This window comes from Quercus lobata, chromosome 1 (assembly GCF_001633185.2).
Source record: "Quercus lobata isolate SW786 chromosome 1, ValleyOak3.0 Primary Assembly, whole genome shotgun sequence".
Lineage (NCBI taxonomy): Eukaryota > Viridiplantae > Streptophyta > Magnoliopsida > Fagales > Fagaceae > Quercus > Quercus lobata.
The window spans coordinates 37,842,306-37,867,809 of record NC_044904.1 but is presented as its reverse complement, the minus strand read 5'-3'; the positions used below and the strand labels follow the sequence as shown (position 1 = coordinate 37,867,809).

Below are 25,504 nucleotides of genomic sequence, written 5' to 3'. Positions count from 1 at the left end.
TAGTGCTGATTATTAGGGTTATCCTTTAATTTTCTTATTCTTTTTATTTTCTCTTGATTGTTCTGCATCACAATTTGTACTTTTGTTTCCTGGCATTAAGAAAGAGATTGGAATGGTTTATTTGGACTCTGACTGTTATGAATTGAATTTTATTACATAACATTAGAAATTGATTTTGTTTATGGTTATCTGAGAACTAAAGAGAAACGCATAGAGGTTAGATATTTAGATGACTCATGCTCTCCAAGCCTTGACCGAGTATGGGATGTGATATATATATATACTCTGTACCATTTTTTGTGCTTCATTTTATACCAATGACCAATCATCCATATACATAAAGACGTTTTCTATTATAAAGTCGATCAATCAAAGCGACATCCACTAAAGAGCTAACCCAATTAGCAACCCATTGCGGACCCCGTGCTTCGCAGTGATAAGAAATTCTTAAAGTACAATACAACTTCTGGAAATGAAATGTTTCTCCTGTACAAACCAAAATTGAATGGTTCAAACAACCTCCAAAGTCTTCATTAAAGATCCTAATGTTCCACCTATCAAGAAAATGTAAGTGTGGATTCTCAAAAAACAGAAAAAATAAAAAAGAAAATTGTTAGGTTCTAAAGACTTAGGTTTTTATGTATTTAGAACTCTAACGTGTATTGTTGGCAAACCATGATCAAAACAATATCTTTAGTTGTGTTTAGACTTGCTCAAAGTTGTATATTTTATGTAAAGTTGGAATCGAGCTGATGCAGAAGTTACTATGCATTTCGGCTTGGCTCGATCGATCGAATCTTGGGCAGAATGTGTTTTTTTGCAAAATTCCAACTCAGCCCTAGTTTGTTTAAAACATTTAGGGTTTTCTAATTTGTCCTAAGTATAAAAGGCAAACCCTAGCCACGTTTTAGTGTGGCTCATATTGCTGTTTGTGTAAATCTCTTGTGAGATCTAGAGGAGCTTTCCTTTACACAAACTTAGGGTTTTCAAGGAAGAGATATTATCTACACCTTGATGATCAATTCAGTTGCTGCCATTGAAACTTAAAGAAACACAAGCAGGTGTGCTTGTATCTGGTGGTGAATCCAAGAAAGAAGGAGTCTGTGGATTCAGAACTTGCACGTGGTCGTGTCAGTAAGTTCTACTGGTAGGTAGCAATAAGAAGTTGAGCGTGGGGGCTTGTAAGTCTTATTGTATGAACTTCGATTCTTTCAAGATAGTAGATTTAGGTTTACCTTGAGGATAGTTAGGTTAAATCCTCCCTAGGTTTTTACCGGTTTGGTTTCTTGGGTGATCATATCATTGTCTTATTTATTTTCCGCTGCTATGCATGATATGATTGTTTGATTGTAATAACCTAGACTTGGAATTTGGACTAAGTAACAACTTGACTAATTAACTAGGTTAATCCAATTGTGTTTTAAGTGGTCTAAAAACCATCAAGTGGTATCAGAACGGGTTGCTCTCTTGTTGTTGATCTTTTGATCACTGAGCTGATCCTTGACCCCTATTGTCATGGAACACGGACACTCTCTTGTTATTCCTCCTCACTTTGATGGGAATAATTATGTTTATTGGAAAGTAAGGATGAAAGCATTCCTGAAATCGATTGATGAGAGAGTCTGGAACTCCGTTGAATACGGATGGGAGAAGCCCACTACTTCTGTTAGTGAGTGGCAAACTTCTCAAAAAGAAGCAATCGCGTTCAATAACAAGGCTATGAATGCTATCTTTAACGCTGTTTCTATGAAGGAATTTAAGAGAATCTCTAATGTTGAGATTGCTCATACTGCTTGGAATATCCTCCAGACTGTGCATGAAGGTACAAAGGCTGTCAAAATCAATAAATTGCAGCAGTTAACTTCAAAATTTGAAAGTATTAGGATGTCTGATAATGAATCTTTTGATGAATTCTATGTTAAACTAAATGATATTGTTAATTCTGCTTTTAACTTGGGTGAAATCTATGATCAACCTAAAATTGTTAGGAAGATTCTTAGATCATTAACTGAAGACTTTAGACCCAAGGTGACTGTTATTACTGAGAGCAATGATGTGGACTTCATCCCAGTTAATGAACCTGTAGGATCTCTTCAATCCTATGAGTTGGACCTACCCAAAACTAACAAATCCAAATCAATGGCACTTAAGTCAGTTGATGATGTTAAGGTTGGTGGATTTGATGATGAGCTCTCTGTTACAGTGGTTGCTTACCTTGCCAAGAACTTTAGAAACTTTCTCAGGAATAGTAACAGAAAGGCAAGAGGTATGAACACTGTTGAACCTAGAAACTTTAGGAAGAATGATCCCACTAAGGCTAACAATAATGATAAACTTAGAGAAAAAGTAGGTCAATCTTCAAATAATTCTATGGGTCCTCAGTGTTTTGGATGTCAGGGGTATGGTCACATGAAATCTAAATGTCCTACCTATTTGAAGTCTAAGGGTAAGGCTATGGCTGTAACCCTTAGTGATGGTGAAGTTTCTGATGATGAGTCTGGATGTAAGCAAAAAAAAAAAAAAACCCATAGGATTTTTAGCAACTTGATGATAGTGGGAGGCCAGCATAACGACGATGGCAGCCTTTCTTATAAATGTTTTGCCAATCTCAGGTCTTTTATTTTGGTAATAGTGAAACAATGCATTTTATTTAACAATTCTTAGGGCCTTATCTAGTTAGTTATATTAATCCTTGATTTATTATTATTATTTATTTTTTGCTTTTGTTTTTAATACTAAAACAGTGGATATACTAAAAAACATGAAGAAGAGAGAAATGTGCGGTGTAAGCTTAGGTAATTAATGAGAAATTAATGAGATAACAATAAAAATAAGTTAATGTGATCTTTTGGGTAATAGTAAAAAAAAATTAAAAATAGAGTTAAAAAAAAGCTAAATGCAAAATTAGAGCACCACATAGTAGGACATCATGTACTTTCACATGAGTTCTCTGCTTATATATATATATAAGGTTGGTTTAGTCCTAATTCTAGTAGGAGAAGTCAATAGATTTATTTATATAAGTGTTTTATAGTATTCAAACAAGCAAGAGTTGATTATTAAAATTATGGAGTGTTAAGTATATTATATTATAATAATCACTCACTATTTTCATTATCATTTAAAGTGAAATTTTACTCATTCGTATTTACTCAACATATTATCTACATTCTCATTAAAAAATAAGATATTATATACATAAAAATGTGTGTGAATAACCCATAATAGAAAAATAACAATTGAATTATAATAAATAAATAAATAACAATTAGATATGAAGAATGAAGTTTATGGAATATATAAAAAAGAGATGGAGATGAAAGTAATTTCTGCCCGGCCTGACCCAACCCAACCCTAATGGGTTGGGTTTTACCCGACCCGATAAAAAAAGGATCGAGTCCAAGTTTTAATAAAACCCGGCCTAAACCCGGAACTAGACCCAACTCGGTTCTATTCTAAATTACTAAAACACCCTCGTTATATACAGTGTTAAAAACCCTAAAATCTATTCCTCTCACCTCACAGCCACACTCTCTCAGTTTCCACCAAACTCTCCTCTCCCACTCTCACTTACTCCCAATCTCACCGCCGGCTCAACTGCCCAAGCTCTCACCGACGGTCCAATCATTTGTATTTACTCAAAATATTATATATATTTAATGTGCAATGTAAGCTTAAGTAATTAATGAGAAATTAATGAGATAACAGTAAAAATAAGTTAATGTAATTTTTTGGATAACAGTAAACAAAATTTAAAAATAGAGTTAAAAAAAAGCTAAATGCAAAATTAGAGCACCACATAGCAGGACATCATGTACTTTCACATGAGTTCTCTGCTTTTATATATACATATATATATATATATATATATATATATATATAAAAGGTTGGTTTAGTCCTAATTCTAGTAGGAGAAGTCAATAGATTTATTTATATAAGTGTTTATTAGTATTCAAACAAGCAAGAGTTGATTATTAAAATTATGGAGTGTTAAGTATATTATATTATAATAATCACTTACTATTTTCATTATCATTCAATGTGAAATTTTACTCATTTGTATTTACTCATCATGTACTTGTTTTTTGTTTTTTTGTTTTTGTTTTTTTTTTTTTTTTTTGAAGAGTAGACAATTTGTTTACTGTACTATCTATATATAAGGATTGAAACGAATTTCTTGATACACAAGAACTATTAATTATTTCCTTAATCAACAAGTACTACATTATTTATTTGACAAAGAATAGTCTTTCCATTCACACACACAAATCTTCAGAGGGCACTCCCAAGCAGAGGATGGATATGCAATTTAGACTTACCTCATATCCTAAACTCCTCTGTTATAGCTATTAGCACCAGAACTCATGGCACGTCCAGCTTCTCGAATAGAACCCTTTGAGTAACAATGAATCCAATTCCATTTAAAAAAATGGTATTCATAGACTTGTCTAATGCTATGCAACCGGGGAAGTGCTTCTGCCTATACCACTTCTTGTATGTTATGCAATGGCACTCACGGATTGGAACAAATAACAGTAGCCTCAAATAAAGAACAACTAGCAAACACAATAGAGATGAGAATTTATGTGGTTAGGCAAACTCTTCTTCTCATATGGGAGGGACGACCCTTAGTTTAAAGTCATTAAACTCTTTATAGTAGACAACTTGTTTTTTGTTTTTGACGAGTAGACAATTTGTTTACTGTACTATCTATATGTAAGGATTGAAATGAATTTCTTGATACACAAGAACTATTAATTATTATTTCCTTAACAAGTACTACATTATTTATTAGACAAGGAATAGTCTTTCCATTCACACACACACAAAAGAAGCCTGTTGTGTACCTTTCGACTGAAATTTTAGATCACTTGTGGCAAATCTTGCATTACTTCCATCAGATCATAGATGATAGATATCAGCAGGTTCCAAAGCCTGAAGCACCAAAATGGTTACACAAATTCAGCAATAGGCATTTTGTCTACATGAAATTTCCCTTGCTTTTGAGAATTATAGTGGGGGGAATAAGTTCAAAAACTCCAAGCAAAAGTCGCTTTTTCCTTCAAGGTGTTGTATCATATTTTTCTACTGGCATGGTGGTCTTAAGATCATGATTCCCTGGGCATAACTAATTTCCATATTCATCTTCTCATTTTTCTTTAATATAGCGTATGAGTGCATCCTACTTCTGTTTAAATTTCCCCCTCCCCCACTTTTTTCTAAGGGCATATTTGGAACAGAGGGCGTGGAGAGGAAATGACAGGGAAAGGTGGCTGGGATTTACTTGATTTTAATATTTTCCAGCAATCTTTCCCGCTACTCTCATTTCCTATCCCTCCATCCAAACATAGAGAAAAACCTACTTCTTTTTCTTATGTCTCATGTTTTTCACTTTTGCCACATTATTCTAGAAACTTCAACTAGTACAGTAGATGATAGATCTGGTGCGGGGTGGAACAAAGCGAGGTAATACTGAGTTGAAACTCAAAAAAATAAATGATAGCAGACAACTTACGTAAAAAATTTTCAATTATATATTATAAACTGAAAATCAGAGTAAGCTCAGCAATTCAAAATGAAAAAAAAAAAAAATGAAAAAAGAGAAAAAGAAATAAAAAGAAGACAAATTGAAAATGTACTGCACTGCTGAGAGAGACCTCCATATTTCATTGAGCAATCCCCACAACAGTGATCCAGTAAATTAATTTCTATGACCAAATCAGCTGGACATAAATACAAAGAGATAGATACGTACTACGTAATAAAAATTTGTATGACAATCTTTGATTTGATCTACTTGAGCACATCCTCAGTACGACTATGTCTTTGATTAACAGCGATTCTATTGTGGGAGCAGCTTTCATGGATTTCAAAGAGTCGCTGTCGTGGATGATCAGAACGAAACAAAATAAAAAGTCGTTGTCGGTCATGTTTTGGATATTAGGGACACATCGGAATCGAGTCAGAACTAACCAACCTTGTTGCATTCCAAAGCAGCTCGTCAACGTGGCCAATGAAATCCTATCGGAATTCTAGGCAGTGCAACAACCTCCCCAACCAGTCCACCCCAATCCGAGTTCATTGGAGAGCTCCTATCTTGGACATGGTTAAGGTCAATCTTGAGGATGCACTATTCAGTTGGGAGCAAAAACCAGGGTTCGGTGTGGCTTTGGCAAGATGTTTAAGTAAATTACACTACTCTCATGTTAAGAGAGTGGGTAATATGGTTGCTTTTGTTTTAGCTCTTTTTGTTTTAATTGTTTTAGATTATAGGACGTGGATGGAGGATGCTCCCCCACAGTTCCTTTCTTTTGTTTCTAGCAGACTTTGATGTTTTTTCTTTGAATAAAAGGCACTTTGTTGATTCTCAAAAAAATAAAAAATAAAAAGTTGATCAATCAAAGCGACATCCACTAATGAGCTCACCCAATTAGCAACCCATTGCGGACCCCGTGCTTTGCAGTGATAAGAAATACTTGAAAGTACCATGCAACCTCCAAAGTCTTCATTAAAGATCCTTATGTTCCACCAATCAAGAAAATATAAGTGTGGCAACAAAAGATTTGGCCATGAAGCACTGAAATAAAAAGCTTGTGGTTTGAAAATGTCGACACTACTGTAGCACTACGAACGACTGCTACCACCAACAATTTGACTGGTTCATCTATCCAAACTGCAATTATTTCCATGGCTCATTTTCACCGCCATTCTCTAATGTGGTCACCTCTGATAATATTTCGCAGTGATAAGAAATTCTTGAAAGTAGAATGCAACTTCTGGAAATGAAATGTTTCTCCTATACTAACCAAAATTGAATGGTTCAAACAAACCTCCAAAGTCTTCATTAAAGATCCTTATGTTCCACCAATCAAGAAAATATAAGTGTGGCAACAAAAGATTTGGTCATGAAGCACTGAAATAAAAAGCTTGTGGTTTGAAAATGTCGACACTACTGTAGCACTACGAACGACTGCTACCACCAACAATTTGACTGGTTCATCTATCCAAACTGCAATTATTTCCATGGCTCATTTTCACCATCATTCTCTAATGTGGTCACCTCTGATAATATTTCGCAGTGATAAGAAATTCTTAAAAGTAGAATGCAACTTCTGGAAATGAAATGTTTCTCCTATACTAACCAAAATTGAATGGTTCAAACAACCTCCAAAGTCTTCATTAAAGATCCTTATGTTCCACCAATCAAGAAAGTATAAGTGTGGCAACAAAAGATTTGGCCATGAAGCACTGAAATAAAAAGCTCGTGGTTTGAAAATGTCGACACTACTGTAGCACTACGAACGACTGCTACCACCAACAATTTGACTGGTTCATCTATCCAAACTGCAATTATTTCCATGGCTCATTTTCACCGCCATTCTCTAATGTGGTCACCTCTGATAATATCATGCACTATCCCCTGAAACTGAAAGATGAAGACTTAAGTAGTTGAAAAATGGAGGAAAAAGGGACCACAGGAAAAGATTTTTCAATGATCATAAATTCATAATAGACACGAGAGGTTCATTTCAATACGAAGCAATCAAAATGACAATTATCAAACAGAACCCAACATTTAGATTTTTTTTTTTTTTTTTTTTTTTTTTTTTTTTTTATATGGCATTGCTTTCCATTCCACAAGCAGAAGCCGCCTTTAAGCTTACTTTTCGAGTCATTTTATATGAGTAGGGATGAAACCAACATTTCGTTTTTGCGGCCAAGCTATACCTTCTGACAATTTTGGTGACCTCTCAGAAATCCTCCCTAAACTATCTAGTGGATTTTTCAATTAAAAAAAATAAAAATAAAAAATAAAAAATAAAAAATAAAAAAGACTGACTACATGGTCAAAACTAACGACAATAGACAACTTGCATGGAAATTTTCAATATATATTATGAACTACAAAAAAAAGTAAGCAGACAACTCACATCAAATCTACATCATTTGTAGAATCACAGATTAATCAGTATGAGCAGTACCCATCTAAAAGGTTGCTTAGTTCGTTCTCTATATATTCGCGTGAGAGTTCCTGCCTATGTCAGTATCTCTCTCTGAAGAAGTTAATTTCTTCCTCCCAGATGGATCATCTGCTTATGAATACACGACCACTCTTCTCACTAACCTACCGTGCCATCTTTCTTCTATTCCTCTCCTTATCGATCTCAAAATTTTCCTTAGCTACTACACTTCCAAACGAAACTGATAAACTTGCACTGCTCGAATTCAAGTCCCATATAGATAGCCCACTTAATGTCCTGGCTTCTTGGAATGACTCTTTCCATTTCTGCCACTGGGTTGGGGTCACTTGTGGCAACCAACACCAAAGAGTCATCGGTTTGGACCTAAAAAACAAAAAGTTGGTTGGCACCATATCACCCCACATTGGAAATCTTTCTTTCCTTCGATCCCTTGACCTTGCAAGTAACTCTTTCCATGGTGGAATTCCCTCAGAAGTTGGTTACTTGACCAGGCTTCGAAATTTGAACCTGAGTTATAATCCAATATTGGGAGGGGAAATTCCAGTCAATCTTTCTTATTGTTCCAACCTACAGTATCTTGATCTCAAGTACAACGATTTAGTACAAGGAATCCCTTCAGAACTTGGCTTTTTGTCAAAACTTCAGATACTAATTCTTAGAAACAATCAGCTAAGTGGAAGGTTCCCACCTTCTCTGGGGAACTTGTCCTCTCTCCAAAATCTTTCGTTTGTATATAACAATTTGGAGGGAGAAATCCCAAATACAGTAGCCCAGATGAAAAGCTTGATATATTTTCATGTAGGAATAAATCATCTTTCTGGTGTGTTTCCATCTTCCCTTTACAATTTATCATCACTCACACATATTGCCTTGGCTAATAACAACTTCACTGGTAACCTCAACCCTGACTTGGGCTTTATTTTTCAAAATCTCCAGATACTTTGGATAGGATTAAACCAATTTACAGGAACCATTCCAGTTTCATTGTCCAATGTCTCAGACATTCACTCGCTTAGTCTTGGTCATAATTATTTCACAGGAACCATACCTATGAGTTTTGGTAATCTACGAAATCTTCAAAAGTTTCATGCTTCTAATAATCTTCTTGGAAATTATTCAGTTTATGATTTGAGTTTTTTGAGTTCTTTGAACAACTGCAGCCAGTTACAGTTTCTGTTTGTCAACGACAACCAATTGGGAGGTGAACTGCCTAACTCCATAACAAACCTCTCAATCCAATTATTACGGCTTCGGCTAAACGACAATTCTATTGGTGGGAGCATACCTACACGAATATCAAATCTTGTTAGCCTAATTGAACTTAACCTGGGAGCTAACTTGTTAACAGGTAATATTCCATCTTCAATTGGAAAGCTCTCAAACTTGAATGCTTTGTACTTGAATGAAAACAAATTGATTGGGGAGATCCCATCTTCCTTTAACAACATGACTCAATTGCTATACCTCTATATGGACAGTAATAGCTTAGAAGGGAGCATACCACCAAGTCTTAGTATGTGCAGCCACCTGCAAAAGGTAATCCTTTGCCATAATAAATTAAATGGCACCATACCGGTGCAACTTCTCGGTCTTCCTCTAATCCAAATTAATTTGTCTCATAACTCCTTGACCGGTTTTTTACCACCAGATTTTGGAAACTTGAAATTTCTTATTGCACTAGACGTTTCATACAACAAATTTTCCAAAGAGATTCCAGCCCAGCTAGGGGCGTGTTTGGCCTTAGAAACACTTTATATGCAAGTAAACTCTTTTGAAGGAACCATTCCCGACTTAAGTCAGTTAGAAGGTATTCAATATCTTGATCTCTCTAACAACAACTTGTCAGGCCAAATCCCAAGGTATATGATTAATTTTCCCATGCAAAATTTGAACCTCTCTTTCAACAATCTCGAGGGAGAGGTACCTATAGAAGGGGTCTTCGGAAATGCTAGTGCAGTTGAAGTCAAAGGCAACATTGGTCTTTGTGGGGGGATCCAAAAGCTACATTTGCAGGCATGCCCCAAGAAACCTAGAAAGCATTTTGCTTTAAAGTTGAAATTGGCAATAAGCATTGCAGCTGCTTTCTGCTTGACATTGTTTTCTTTGATTGCTCTTTCCTGGTTGAAAAAGTCGAAGAAGAAATGCCTTTCCATTTCCACCTTTGGACCCTCCTACCAAAAGATCTCTTATAAAGAATTACGCAATGCAACTGATGGATTCTCTTTGAAGAATCTGATTGGAACAGGAAATTTTGGTAGTGTCTATAAAGGAAAACTTGGTCTAGATGAAACAATTGTTGCAGTCAAGGTACTCAATTGTCAAAAGCAAGGAGCCTCCAAGAGTTTCATTGCCGAATGCGAAGCCTTGAGGAACATTCGGCATCGAAACCTCGTTAAGATTCTGACTGCTTGTTCGAGTATTGATTTTGAGGGCAATGATTTCAAAGCTTTAGTCTATGAGTTCATGCCAAATGGAAGCTTGGAGATGTGGTTACATTCTGAAGATGGAGTCAAGCAACTGAGAAGTTTAAACCTTCTCCAAAGAATCAACATTGCATTAGATGTGGCTTCAGCTTTGTTTTATCTTCATCGTCATTGCCAAACCCCTATTATTCATTGTGATATAAAGCCAAGCAATATTCTTCTCGATGATGATCTGAATGCTCATATAAGTGATTTTGGTTTGGCTAGACTCCTTTCAAAATCTGGGAAGGAAGCTTTTCATAATCAATTAAGCTCAGTGGGGATTAAGGGAACTGTTGGATATGTTGCTCCAGGTAATGTATCATGATTTCACTCAATTGTAAAAGTATTAACATATAATGAATGCATCAATAATCAAAAACAAGGATGCCCATTGTAGAGTATTTACATACACCTTCACCAAATCACTAGTTTCATAGCATTGAGTAAGAATTGTTCTTAGTGTATGAAAGTGCTCTAAATTTTTGCAGAGTATGGAATGGGTAGTCAACTTTCAACTAATGGGGATGTGTACAGCTTTGGGATTCTCTTATTGGAGATGTTAACTGGAAGAAGACCCACTGATAAATTGTTCAAAGATGACTTGAACCTTCACAACTTTGTTAAGTTGGCATTGCCAAGACGAGTGATGGAGATTGTGGACCATTCAATTTTCAATGAGGTAGGAGAATCTGATAACATGGTTACAAGTTGGAGTGACTGGACAAGTGGACACACTGAATGCTTGATATTAGTCTTTCAAATTGGACTTGCATGTTCAGCAGAATCTCCAATAGATAGAATGGACATGAGTAGAGTATCCCTGGAATTGCTTTCAAGTAGAAGGAAAATTCTTTTGGACCGAAAGTCTTGAAATGAAAGCCCATAGCTGATGGCGCAATCATAGTCTGATTAGAAGAAGAATATTATCTTTGGAAGCTTAACGTTATAGGCAAAGCCCAAGAATAAGAATAGGTATCCATTGTAGTTAATTAGGTTTTTATATTTTATTTATTTATTCTATAGTCAAGGGTATTTTAGTAATTATATAATTGTTGGGTATGGGACGGGGTTTTCTTCTATTAATAAGTGAGTGTTATTTAATTTATGGGTCTATATGTATGGATTTTTGTTTAATTCAATTAGTAAGTTGCACGTGTGATGCACAGACAATATTGTAATGTTTTATGCAAAATAGTTTTGGAGAACATTGTAAATATATTATAGCATAATTGTTATATAAATTTGTTAGTAATGAGTTCATTATAAGAAGCAACAAAAAAAAAAAAAAAACCGCAAGGTTTTTGGCAACTTGATGGTAGAGGGAGACCAAGATAACGATGGTGGTAGCCCCTTAGATTCCTCTCTTTCTCTCTCTTACAAATGCTTTGCCAATCTTAGGTCTTTTATTTTGGTAATAGTGAAACAATGCATTTTATTTAACAATCCTTAGGGCCTTATCTAGTTAGTTACATTAGTCCTTGATTTTTATTTTTTTTTTAATTTTTTTTTTGCTTTTGTTTTTAATACTAAAACGGTGGTTATGCTAAAAAATATAAAGAAGAGAGAAATATGTGGTGTATGCTTAGGTAATTAATGAGAGATTGATGAGATAACAGTAAAAATAAATTAATGTGATCTTTTAGATAACAATAAAAAAAAATAAAAAAATAAAAAAAAAAACTTGAAATTAAAAAAGAGTTAAAAATATATAAATAAATGCAAAATTAGAATACCACATAACAGGACCTCATTTACTTCCACATGAGGTCTTTGCTTTATATATATATATATATATATATATATACACACACTAGTCGCTAATCCGTGCGATATATGGGATAGTTGGTTAAATAACAATTACAAATAATCATATAAAGCCCCTATGTTCTTTGATTACAAGTGTAGGGTGCTCCACATAACACATAAAGGCCACACCTTGGTTGCTATATGGCAATGAAAACATTATTGCTAACATTCCAAAAGCTCATGCACAGATTTGGGCATAATTTGAATTCATATAGCCCAACACCAATATAAAGCATGTTGTCTTGCACACTTGTCTGTATAACTAACTGGATCACTTAAAAACTACTTTATAGTAGTTGACAGAGAAAGACAACACACTGACAACTATTGCAATAAGAGAAACTAAGAAAAGATATTGCAAAATTAATTATATATAATTTTTAAAAAAATTGATGCCAAGTCCATAGTCTTTTATTTATTTTTAATTCAATCCTAGATCAAAGAAGCTCATTCGTTCATGACAAAGGAAGATTAAAAAAAATAAAAAATAAAAAACCCACTATATATAAGATAAACTCAGTTCAAATTATTAATAATAATAAAAAAAAAAAAAAAAGAAGGTCAAATTATCAATATGACATTAAAACAATCTTAGTTCACAAGTTGATTGAATGTAGAATAAAAACTATGCAACTGAAGCTTGAGCTTTGATACTAAACCTTTTGAGCATTCTAGAATGTTTATATATCTTTGAATTGGGGAATTTGATGATCTGGCCATGTATACAAGTTTTAATGACTTGTAAAACTTAGACGAAACTATATTATTGGTCCCTAAAGTTTACCTTGTGAGCGCAATTGGTCCCTCAGGTTTCAAGTGAGCATAATTAGTCCTTTAAGTTTCAAAATTGAGCATTATTAGTCATTTTTTAACTACCGTTAGTATTATTGCCTATGTGACTAACAACACAATGACCTAGCATCTTTTTACTTCAGTGTTTTACAAACTAAATATAAATCTTTATATATTGTAATGGCCACGTTGGAAAATTTTCCAGGTTCTTAACTTTAGCCTGTGAGTCATTATTATTATTATTATTTTGTTAAAAACATTTCCAAACTCTTCATTTATTTCCTGTGATCACCCCAAGCTTCCTCTTCTGCTAGTGTGTGTCATTGCCTTTGTTGCTATTGTTGTTGCCGCCATTAGCCATATTTCTCTCTAATCCAAATGGCTGTCGTTGCTGCTGCCTCAACTAGCACAAACACCTCTTTGTCGTTTGCCAATCTCCATGGATCTCCACTAGGCTAATCTCCAAAGATCTCTATGTTTCTTTGCTTTTGAGCTTTGTTTCCAATGGATCTATATAACTATAATTAACATGACAAGGTTTAAATCCATTTCATTAGAAATCTTTAATCCTTTTTGTTTACCTCTCCTCCAACCAATGTTCATGGGGATCACCGACTGCCTTTTATTGCACAGATCTGAGTTTGGGTGCTTGATTGCCTTTTTATTGTAGAGATCTATGTTGGGTTTCCTGCATGGTTGCACCCAATCATAGACTATTCCCATTAACAAGAAAGGATTTATGGTTAATGAATTTGAATGAGAGAGAGAGTTAGTTTTATAAGATTTTGTCTACTCAAAGGCGGATCTCTTCAACCCAATACTCACGATTTTTGTTGGCTTTGAGGTGCTCCGATGATTCAATTGAAGAATTGAAAGCGGCAACGGAGAAAGGGGGGCTGAAGCAAATAATTTTTTTTTTTTCCCATTATAATAAACTAGAAGGTTGCCTGCATGTTGCACGGATAATGCTGTAAGCTTTTATGTAAAATGGTTTTTGAAATTTTTGTACATATTATAGCGTAAATGGTGGATATTTTCATTACTAAAATCACCTACAATTATAGTAGAAGCTTCAGAGCATGTAGGCATATTTTGTTGCCTACCATCAATTGATCATAAACCAATTAATTGCAAGCATACATTATGCATATCAAACTCCTTGAACCTATCCCTTGTCATACGAAATGTCTAACTAAGGCATTGATCTTATGAAGCATCTTTAGTAATATTTTAACTATAGCAGTGCTAAGGTTGCATACTAATTCATGTCTAGGCAAAGCAACAAACACACTTTGATATTGCCAAGGCTCTTGCGGACTGCCATACATGATACTTGACCAATAAATAAATAAAGCAAGTAGTTTCAATGATGGTTGAGGTAGACATGATTCAACATATTTAACAATTTTTTAATAAAGGCGTACCAGTAGAATATATTTAAAAAAAAAAAAAATTAATACCATTTTGAGTTTATATAGATTCTAGGCTAACCTTCAAATAAAGGAGACACCACATAATTTTTTCTGCCCACTTAGTTCTTAATTTGTACCTTTGCGATTCTATTGTTTCTTTCTTTGTTCTCATTTTTAACAATTGAGTTTCTATCATTTAATAGGACATAGAATAAGTGAAGATTGTGGTGATTATTTTAAAACTTTGCTACCAGATAATACTTAACCCATCAATAGGTAAAAGAAAATTATTCACCTAAAAATAATAACAACAACTTTCTTACCCATAGCTAATTTAATTTGTAAAGTTGAAGCTTCAATCTCTCCCCAAGTCTGTCTTCCCTCAAACATTGCAAACCGCAAACTCAATATCCCAAATAAAATTTTGAAAAAAAAAAATTGAAACAAAGAAACAAAGAGAGAGAGATAGTTGGCAATATTTATTTATTTGCAGACACTAAGAAAGGAGCTTTAGTCCATGAACTCATAGAGATCGTTGACCCGTCAATATATAATTTTCAAAAGAAACAGATACAGTAGTGTGCGTTTAATTGAAAGGGAAAGTGATAGAGTTTTTTGTTGTTGTTGTTGTTAGAAGAAGTGAAGAGTTAAGAGACAGAGAAAGAACTGAAGAGTTAAGAAAGAGAATGAATGAAATTTAAAAAATTTAAGATGGGTTTGATCTCAACGGAAATTACTTGGAAATTAGAATAGGTGTAATGGTGCAAAGCTTGGTCTCACTTTGCCAGGTGCTTATCCATAGTGTGCATTTAAATTTGAACGGGGAAGTGGAAGGTTTTTTTTTTTTTTTTTTTTTTTTTTTTTTTTTATGGAAAGAAGGAAGAGTTAGGAGAGAGGAAGAAGTGAATTGATTTTTGATGAAGCAATACATGCTAAACATAAAAGCTGCATTGTTTAAATTTTTGAGGTTGGAAAACCTTGTTTCATAATAAAGAGGATTGCAAAGAACTCATATATGGCGCCACATGGTAGAATCTCATGGACTCTAGCATGAGGTCTCTGCTTTTATATATATATATTGATAATAATCAATTAAAATATTATGTAGCAACCTTATAATTAAATAGTTGACTTGGCATTTGACACTTAAATTGCCACGTTAATATGTAAATGCCACATCACTATTCTGTTAGCCACGTAACTAGTAACGCTAATGGTAGTTAAAAAAAGACTAATAATGCTCAATTTTGAAACTTGAGAGACTAATAGTGCCCACTTGAAACTTGAGGGACTAATTGTGCTCACAATGTAAACTTTAGGGATTAATAGTGAAGTTTCGCCTAAAACTTAAGGCTGTGAAGTAGTCATTAACAAAACAATTATGCATGTATAGCCATATTGCAAGCTATCGACAATTTTAAAGACCCTACAAACAGAAAAAGAACATTTGTAGTACTTTAAAATATTCAAACTAATAAATTTGATCTTCCTGGTTTGCTAATTTGTTCTACTCCTAAGAAGCACTATTTTTTTTTGGGCGAAAAACCACTTTTAGTCTCTACATTTTCAGGCAATTCCCATTTTAGTCCCTACTTTTTATTTTTACTGCTTTTAGTCCCTATTCTGAAAAATGCTTCCTATTTTGGTTCCTGCTGTTACATCAAAAATGGAGAAAGCTGACATGGCAAATGACAGGAATAAATAATACTAAATTAATGTCCATGTGGCCTAAATTAATAATAAAAAATATTTTTTGATTTAAAAATTGCCACATCAGCATCTAAATTAAAAAAAAATTAAAAACAGAATTAAAAACTAAAAATCATATGAATTGAGATCTAAGTGTGTCTTGAATAAGAACAATAAGAACACAAACCCAGATCCAAGAACACAAACCCAAAAATTAAAAAAAAATATATATATATATATACAAACTCTCTTTTTAGTACCATTATCATTTTCAGCATCATCGTCGACACCTAAATTATCCGACCTTTCTTTCATTATTGTTCTTCACACCTCAATTTATAAGATCTCGAATCCCTTCATTACTTTTCTCAATCTTGCATGGGCTGAACGATTCAACTCACCGAGTTAGGGTTTCCAAAACATCCCCAAATTTAGAAAAAAGTAGCAACAAATGGCTTCGACAAGGTCTCCGAACTATTCCACCTCCGACATCGTCTACAAGTCGTTTCTGAACAACAACACCACCTCGAGCAACTCCAATGACGATTCTAATACTAACATTAGCCTAAAAAACCCCAACACCAGCCTCCAATTCGTGCAGCGCCAGAGCCTCCGCTAGGTCGCGTGGTTCCTTCGCCAAGCCAGTAGCCACTGCGTGATGCGCGAGCTATCGATGATGGTTCGGGAGACCGCGGCGGAGTAGCTCGAGGAGCGCCAGAGCGACTGGGCCTATTCAAAGCCTGTGGTGATCCTCGACGTGCTTTGGAATCTCACCTTTGTTGTTGTGGTTGCTTCTGTCCTCTTCCTTAGCCGCTATGAGGCCCCTGGTGAATCAGCCTTTATCGACCTTTGCGAATAACTCGCCATTTCTCATTGACAAAGATTACCTGGTTTTTTTTTTTTTTTTTTTAATTTCTAGGTTTGTGTTCTTGGATCTGGGTTTGTGTTCTTGTTGTTCTTGTTCAAAACACACTTAGATCTCAATTCATATGATTTTTAGATTTTAATTCTGTTTTTAATTTTTTTTTATTTAGTTAAAATTAATAATTTTTTTTTTAATTTAGATGCTGACGTGGCATTTTTTAATGCCAAAAAACATTTTTTATTATTAATTTAGGCCACGTGGATATTAATTTAGTATTATTTATTCCTGCCGTTTGCCACATCAGCTTTCTTCGTATCTTATATAATAGCAAGGATCAAAACGGGAAGCATTTTTTAGGATATAGACTAAAAGCGGTAAAAATAAATGTAAGGACTAAAAGTGGCTTCTCTCCTTTTTTTTTTTTTTTTTTTTTAAGGATAAAAGATAAAACTTTATTGATAAATTGAATATACAAATGTGTAGACAATCTCATGACAACATAACAAGACTACGCATTTGCTGCCAAGGAATAATATGCCACCTAAACATGAGGCACTATGCCACTCTCTCACATAAGAAGCAACTCACAAATACAAAATTCAAAACTTCAAAACAGCAGACAAATAGTCTAAGTATCTCTGCTTATATAGTCCTGTTAGCCCCCAATTTTGATTATGCAGGCTTCTTGGAAACTATTGAGGAGATCATTTGCAGCGATATATATCTATGTTAGATGCATTTGATAAATAACAATATTTGAACTTAAAATATCCTGAACCACAATGATAATGATAACAAATCCAATTTATTAATCCATTCCCAAATGCCAATCACAAATATAAAAGATCTAGTATCCCCATCACTCTACTCAATCAATAATCAAATCTCAAACTTCCAAGCCTTAGCACAAAATAAAAATTCAACTTTTGTTTTCTTGCCCACACTCCTAATTTCACATAACATTAAAACCAAGAAAACAATTCTACCTTATGAAGTTCATTACACATAAATCAAAAGAAAATCTAAAATAAATTGATACGAACATGAAGAAGGAAGAAAACCTCTTGCTAATTTATTAACTCTGGTTAGACCATGTATATACTTTCGCAAGAAGAATACATGTCTACTTATTAAACTTGCAAAATGGACATTGTACAGAATCAATCAAATTCTAAAAAAAAGAAAAAAACAGTCGGGTATTTTATCAAACAATTTGCATGCAAGTAATAAAATTTTTGGTTAGTTACGTCAACAACAAAATATTAAAGCAAATTATTGAGAGAGGGGATTTTGTAGAGATTATATACCCAACTTTTTTTGCAAGAAATACTTATTTGATATTCAAGTAAATGAAACAAATCAAGAATCATATAAATTGAAAATATATTTGAGTGCTAAAATCAAGTGTTTGATACAACATTTTGTTTATTGGTAGAGAGACACACAAATAGTAAAGCTTCAAAGAGTAAAAATAAACAAAACCTGAATTAAAAGGGGTTTTTTTTTTTGTTTGTTTTTTTTTTTTTGAGAATCTGAATTAAATCGGTTAAATCAAGGTAATCAAATCATTCTTTGATTGGGTTAGAGGGAGGCCCGAAAAAACAACTTTGAGAAGGAGATGGAACATTCCAAGCAGAATACTATCGCTGGAAGAAGGTAGGGCAGAGAGAGAGAATCGAATTGAATTAGAATAATACAATTGGATTTGGGAATTGGGGTTATTCCAAAGAAGACTATTATACATATTCAGAGAGAGGGAGAAGAAAGAAGTGAAGCTTTGGTTTTCTATTCAAAGAAATATACCTATGCCAGCATATGATTCTTATGGAGCCGGTTCAACCTTCATCAGATACACCATCAGATCAATCAAACCAAAACAACCAAATCTAAATTTTAGTCTATTTAAAATGCCTTTACCAATTGTGGTTGTGGGATGCCGGCCTGAATGTGGGTGCCTGTTTGCTTAACGGTAGTAAACCTGTTAGATTTCTCATTCTCTCTCTCTCTCTCTCCCTACACGACTACGCCTTACAGATGATTTCTTCTCAATTTCAAATATTTTGTTTTAATATATATATTATGTGAAACGGTGAATAGATACCAAAACTTAATCAATAGGCAAGACAAAAAGGCACAATTATTCAGTGTTTTTAAAAGTAAACGTGTCATGAGTTTATGTAGTCACATGGCACAATGAGACGTGGTCAACAAAAAGTCAAGCGTTTCGACTATTAGTTATTTTATATATATATATATATATATATATATATATATTGATTGATTGATGATTAAGGTTGGTTTAGTCCTAATTCTACTAGGAGAAGTCAAGAGTTTTATTAATATAAGTGTTTTATAGTATTCAAACAAGCAAGAGTTGATTATTAAAAGGCGTAAATGCAATTTTGGTCCATACATTTTGGACCTTTTTTCTATTTTGCTTCCTACATTTTCATTTTACCGTTTTTAGTCCCTAAATGAAAAATGAGTTACATTTTGGTCCCAGTCGTTACTCACTTAACAAAAATATCCTACGTGATAAACAGAGTATAGTGCTAACACACTAAATGTTGTCGTGGCCATTAAAATAATAATAATAAATTTTATTTGTTATTTAATAAATGCCACATCAGCATAAAATAATAATTAAAAAAGACATTTTCATGTTTTTTCTAAATTCTTTTAAAATAAGATATTATAATTAAATTTAAAATTTTTATCCCTTTCATTATTTTTTATGAAAAACATCTTCATGTTCTTTGTGTTCTTCCCCAAAACATGAATCATAATCTTAGATCAATAAGGGTTAAACAAAATTACATTTTATTAAGCATTTTCTTGGCAACCAAGCACAACAAAAATCAGTAGTGGTGGTCAATGGTTATGAAGCAGTTGTCAATTGGGTCCAGTGGTGGGTCAAAGCAGTGGCGGAACCATGATTTGACTTGAGAGGGGGCAAAAATTACATTTGATATCACATTTACGCACGTGCAAGTGAACATACATACCTATATACATACATACATACACATATATATATATATATATATATGTGTGTGTGTGTGTGTGTGTGTGTGGTATTTGAGATCAATTTGCAAAATAAAAATTCATTCATGTGTATATTAAGCAATATTTGAATGCAAGAAAATTCAAAATAAAATAACATATTCATTATATTATTTATCTATTAGGGGTTTATTTACACAAAAAATCATTTTGAAATTGTAATTATAAAAATGTTATATAGGAGGGTTTTGGTTTTGGTTTTAAAAAACCATTCTATTTATTAACCATTTATTTATAAAATTTTTAAATGTATTTATTTTATTATATAATATAATAGAAGAAATATTAATATATTTTTTAGGTGGGGCTAGGGGGGGCAAGTGCCCCCTTCGACCCCCCTGGCTCCGTCTCTAGGTCGAAGGGTGGGTTTGTTGTTGGAGTGGGTCGTGGGATGGGTTTGTTGATTGCTAGGTTTGAGATGTTTTGGTGTTTTGGTTGGAGATTAATTTGTGTTTGTGTTTGGTTGACAAGAAAGGGTAAGAAAATTTGAGAAAATCTGAGTTTGTGTTCTTTAGTGTTTTTGTTGAAGATAATACCATATCTAAATTTAAGTATTTTTTTTAATTTTAATTTTGCTTTGTGTTGGTATGATTAAGTTGGGTTTGTGTTGGTATATGTGGATTGATTTTGTTTTAGATGATTTGGTTTATGTACATATGTGGATTGATTTTGTTTTGTACAATATTCATTTATGATTTTTCTGGGTTTGATTTTCTTGTGTTCTTATGTTTGATTTTTTGGGTTTGTATGATTTTTTTTGAGTTTGTGCTCTTCTGTGTTCTTGATGAAAAGTATGTCAGATCTAAATTCATGTGTTTTCTAATTTTTATTTCTTTTTTTTTGGGTTAAAATTGATAAATTAATTTTTAAAATTCTAAGCTAATGTGGATCTGACGTAGCATTTATTAAATAACAAATAAAATTTATTATTATTGTTTTAACGGCCATATTAGCATTTAGTGTCTCAATACTATACTCCGTTTGCCACATAGGATATTTCCATTAAGTGAGTAATGGCAAGAACCAAAATGGAACGCATTTTTCATTTAGAGACTAAAAGCGGTAAAATGAAAATGTAGGGACCAAAATAGAAAAATGTCCAAAATATAGAAACCAAGAATGCATTTACGCCTTATTAAAATTATGGAGTGTTTCAAGTATTGAAGCACATTGAGCTTAGGGCTCTCTCTTCTTTCTTTCTTCTTTTCTTTTCTTTGGTACTATTCATAGGCGTTATTCATGTTATTTTGCACTATTCACGTATATATTTTTTAACCTATTTATTTTTCTTTCTTCACTTTTCAATCCTAAATAAAATCATTTCTCTTGAACCTTAACCTTTCAAAAAGTCCAAATACACGAATCCTCCTAAACCGTTACCCACCAAACTACATGTAGACAACTTTCCCACTTTGTTCTACATTAATTTGGTATTAGAGCTAAAATCCTACCACAAGCCTCTTCTTCTTTTTTGTGGCTAAAATCTTCTTCAATTAGCTGCTCAACAAAAATTCTCATCCAAGATAATGGTGACTAACGTGAAATTAAAGTCTAAGTTTAAGGCTTTTTTCTCAAGATTACAAAGGAATAAACAGGTCATTAAACCAATTATGTGAGAAGGCGAATTCAATAAAAGCAAAGCTCAAGGAATTATCCACCATGAAAGGAACCTTGGATAGGTTGCCAACCGTTGTCCTTGGCAAATTTCCTGCTATGATTGATCAAGACCCCAAATCCTTTAAATCAAGTTTACTTGTAGACCCTATACTTCCCTCAAGTTCAATACCTTTTTCTTCCTAGACCAAGCACTAGCCAAATGCTCCCACAACAAGTACAATCCAATATTGTGTTCACACACCAAGGTGCTAATTTTATGGAGAATCAACCTTATCATCCATCATAGGTCTGATATCATGGTGTTGGAGCATTTTAATATTATTTAATTAAAATGAATTGATATTACAACATAAATATAAAGATATGGAAATTAATATGAAAGATTAGGAGTTAGTGAAATGTTTAATCCCATGTCGAAAAAGAAAGAAACTCTTTTATTTTTTTAGGTGTGGTGATTAATGGGCTAATATATATGTATTAAAGCAGATACTAGGCTACATATGTGCGCAAGGGGAAGGTGAAGGGAGAAGGTGTCAAAATTGGAAATAAATAGAGCGAGTGTCGTGCCTCAGTCCAAATAATGTTGTGTAAATTTTTTATTTTATTTTATTTTTTTTTATATTTAGAAGTATTATTCAGTTTCTCTTTGTGTTATTTCCATTATTATTGTGTTGCACCAACATATGGTTAGTTTCTCTTTGTGTAATTCTCATTATTATTGTGTTGCACCAACACGTGGAAAGCCTAGATTGGTTAATGCAGGTAGAGGTGTTAAATTGGAAGTTGATTAAGTGAATAGCGAAAAAAACATTTTTCACCTAGGCTAAACTCAAAGGGACGAAAAAGTATCAACAAACTCACTATGTAGCCATTCGATCATAGGAGGACATGAGAAGTGTTATGACTACTCATTACTTTGTACCACCTAATTACAAGCAACAAGCTCACTTGCATTTTACACATATGGTGTGAGGCAGTTATCCATTAAAGAGAATACTAATAAGTTCCATAGCTTGGCTATGAGATTAGGATTTCCATGGAATGAAAATATGATTATTTCTATGTATTACCAAGGCTTGAATCCTAATATTTCTTTCGTGTTTGGCTGAAAGTATGCTTTATATTATGGTTGATGCAATTCAAGTTTCATAGCAAATGGAAGAAGAGTTTAAAACGAAAGGCTTAACGAGAGCTCCAATGGCAAGCAATATTAGAAGTAAAAGAACAATTGTGGATGCTAATTGGGAGAAGTTTGTTGATAAGGCTCAAGGTAATTCTTACCCTTCAAACAAGAATTTTTGTTCTGGTACTTCTTCATCACAAGGAAGTAGTAGTTCTTATAATGTCATACTTGTTATGGCTTTGGCCATGTCTTTTCAATTTCCTTCAAAGCCAGTCGTTATGTTTCTAAACTTATTTTTCCTCGTATAGTTACTTTGTAGTTTGTTTTCTTTAAAAATCCTTATTTCTACTTGAAAAGGATAGTTCTTGATGATGCACAAAATCATCAATGAGCTAATTGTTCACACGCACCAATGAGGGCACCTGAAGAACAGAAGAACAAAGAACCTAAAAAGAGCACCAAGGGAATGCCGGCCAAAGACCCTCCAAAGGTTAAGTCTTTAATAGAAGAATCTCCAATAACTCAAAAGTGTAAGAGCTTGGAAATTGCATGTATCTCATAGAGGAGAAGGCTTGGTGTATATATATAGTGGTCTAGAGCTGACCGAGATCCCATGAACGTAGGGTTTTTCCTTATAGGGAATATATGAAGTTAATGTTCCGAGATCTTAGGGTTTTACTTTCCATACTTGGAGAACATGAATATGAAAGAGGGGCTTTGGACGTGGTGCACAAGTTCTTTCCATATACGGAGACATGGGTGAAAATGGCCAAATACCACCATTTTCAGAAATTTGTAGCAAAAAAGCACTGTTTCAGAACTAAATGCGAATCTACCACTTTTTATGTACTTAAGCTCACTAAACTCAAGTTCCTATTTTCATTCCACAGTGGCGCTGTTGACTTGAAATTTGTGCAATAAAAAAAATAATGTGGTACTCGAGCTTGGTAAACTCGAGTTCCTTGTAATATGGAACTTGAGCATACCAAACTCAAGTTCTTTGTAAATAAATGCTCAATATTGTTTTTCTAAGGTACTAGAGCTCACCAAGCTCGAGTTCCTTAAAATTTCTTTTTTTTTTTTTTTTTGGATAATTGACAAATAAACATAAACATAAAAATAAGTAATATGGAACTTGAGCTTGGTAAATTTGAGTTCCTTATAATTTTTTTTTTTTTTTGGGGAATAATCAACAAATAAACAGAAACATAAAAATAAGAAGCATAAAATTATTTCTAGCATTCTGCATAAAATTATTTTTTGTTCAACATTATTTAAAAAATTGTTCACTCTCTTTTCTGCATAAATTATTTTCTATTCACTATTTAAAAAATTGTTCACTACTTTCCTATAAAACACCTAGTGAAATCGTGCTTTCTAAATTTAAACGCCAAATCTGAATGCTTTTTCATGTTTGAATTTCACAATAATCAAATCTATTTTTCTGCATTGATAAAATCTATTTCTACATTAATATAATTTACTCTCTGCACATCATGTTTACTGTATATTCAAATCTGCTTACTGTATTCATAAAATCTGTTTTCTGCATTAATTAAAATTGTTCATTGTTTTCTCATAAAAATTCTTCACTAGATTCTGCATAAACTATTTCTAGGATTTTGCATAAAATTATTTTCTGTTCAACATTATTTAAAAAATTGTTCACTCTCTTTTCTGCATAAATTATTCTTTGTTCACTATTTAGAAAATTGTTCACTATTTTCTCATAAAACACCTCCTGCAATTGTGTTCTCTAAATTTAAAAACCAAATATGTATGCTTTTTCATGTTTAAATTTCACAATAATCGAATCTGTTTTTCTGCATTGACAAAATCTGTTTCTACATTAATAAAATTTGCTCTCTACACATCATGTTTACTGTATATTCAAAACTACTTATTGCATTCATAAAATCTGTTTTCTACATTAATTAAAACTATTCATTGTTTTCTCATAAAAATTATTCACTGTTTTCTGTATAAACTGTTTCTAGGATTTTGCATAAATTATTTCTTGTTCACTGTTTTCTAATAAAACACCTAGTGAAATCGTATTTTCTAAGTTTAAACGCCAAATCTGAATGCTTTTTCATGTTTGAATTTCACAATAATCGAATCTATTATTCTGCATTAATAAAATATATTTCTACATTAATAAAATTTGCTCATAGTGAGAGATATAGTAATATATACATAGATAGAATCATGGCAGAATTTGTAAAGTTTTTGAACCCTGATCATCATGGCTACTCTTTTACCACTACTCAGCAAGAGCATAAAGCTGTACAGAAAAATGTTTGTTTTATTATATATGCTTTAAATTTTAATGATTTTCTTATAAAACATTGTAAAAGTACTATACAAAAGGACATTGATAGAAAGGCTTTGGAATTACATCTTGTTAGCACCAGTGCATTTATTGAAGCATCTGGTTGTCAACTCCTTGGTAAGGAGGTTGGAGATTCAAGCTCCACAAAGATAGAATCACAGTCTCCTAAAAGCTATCTTATCGGAACAAGCTTTTCAAAGCTCCACCCTAAGATTCAGCAAAAAACGAGACTTGTCACGAGACGACAAAGGATCGTGTTCCTATTTATCTTCCTATTTAATACTGCATTCTATGTAGTAATTATGGAGTAGTCCATGAGCATGAGCAGTATGAGGATAACTCCGATCTGCTAGATTAT

At 33.2% G+C, this 25,504-nt stretch overlaps 1 protein-coding gene across 1 annotated transcript; it reads left to right on the top strand.

Moving 5' to 3' along the window:
• Positions 1–8,068: 8,068 nt before the first annotated feature.
• Positions 8,069–11,642, top strand: LOC115989443 (putative receptor-like protein kinase At3g47110). Its single transcript, XM_031113126.1, has 2 exons — positions 8,069–10,758; positions 10,936–11,642. The coding sequence occupies exons 1-2, from the start codon at positions 8,082–8,084 to the stop codon at positions 11,316–11,318; spliced, it is 3,060 nt and encodes a 1,019-aa protein (XP_030968986.1). The 5' UTR covers positions 8,069–8,081; the 3' UTR covers positions 11,319–11,642.
• Positions 11,643–25,504: the final 13,862 nt, after the last annotated feature.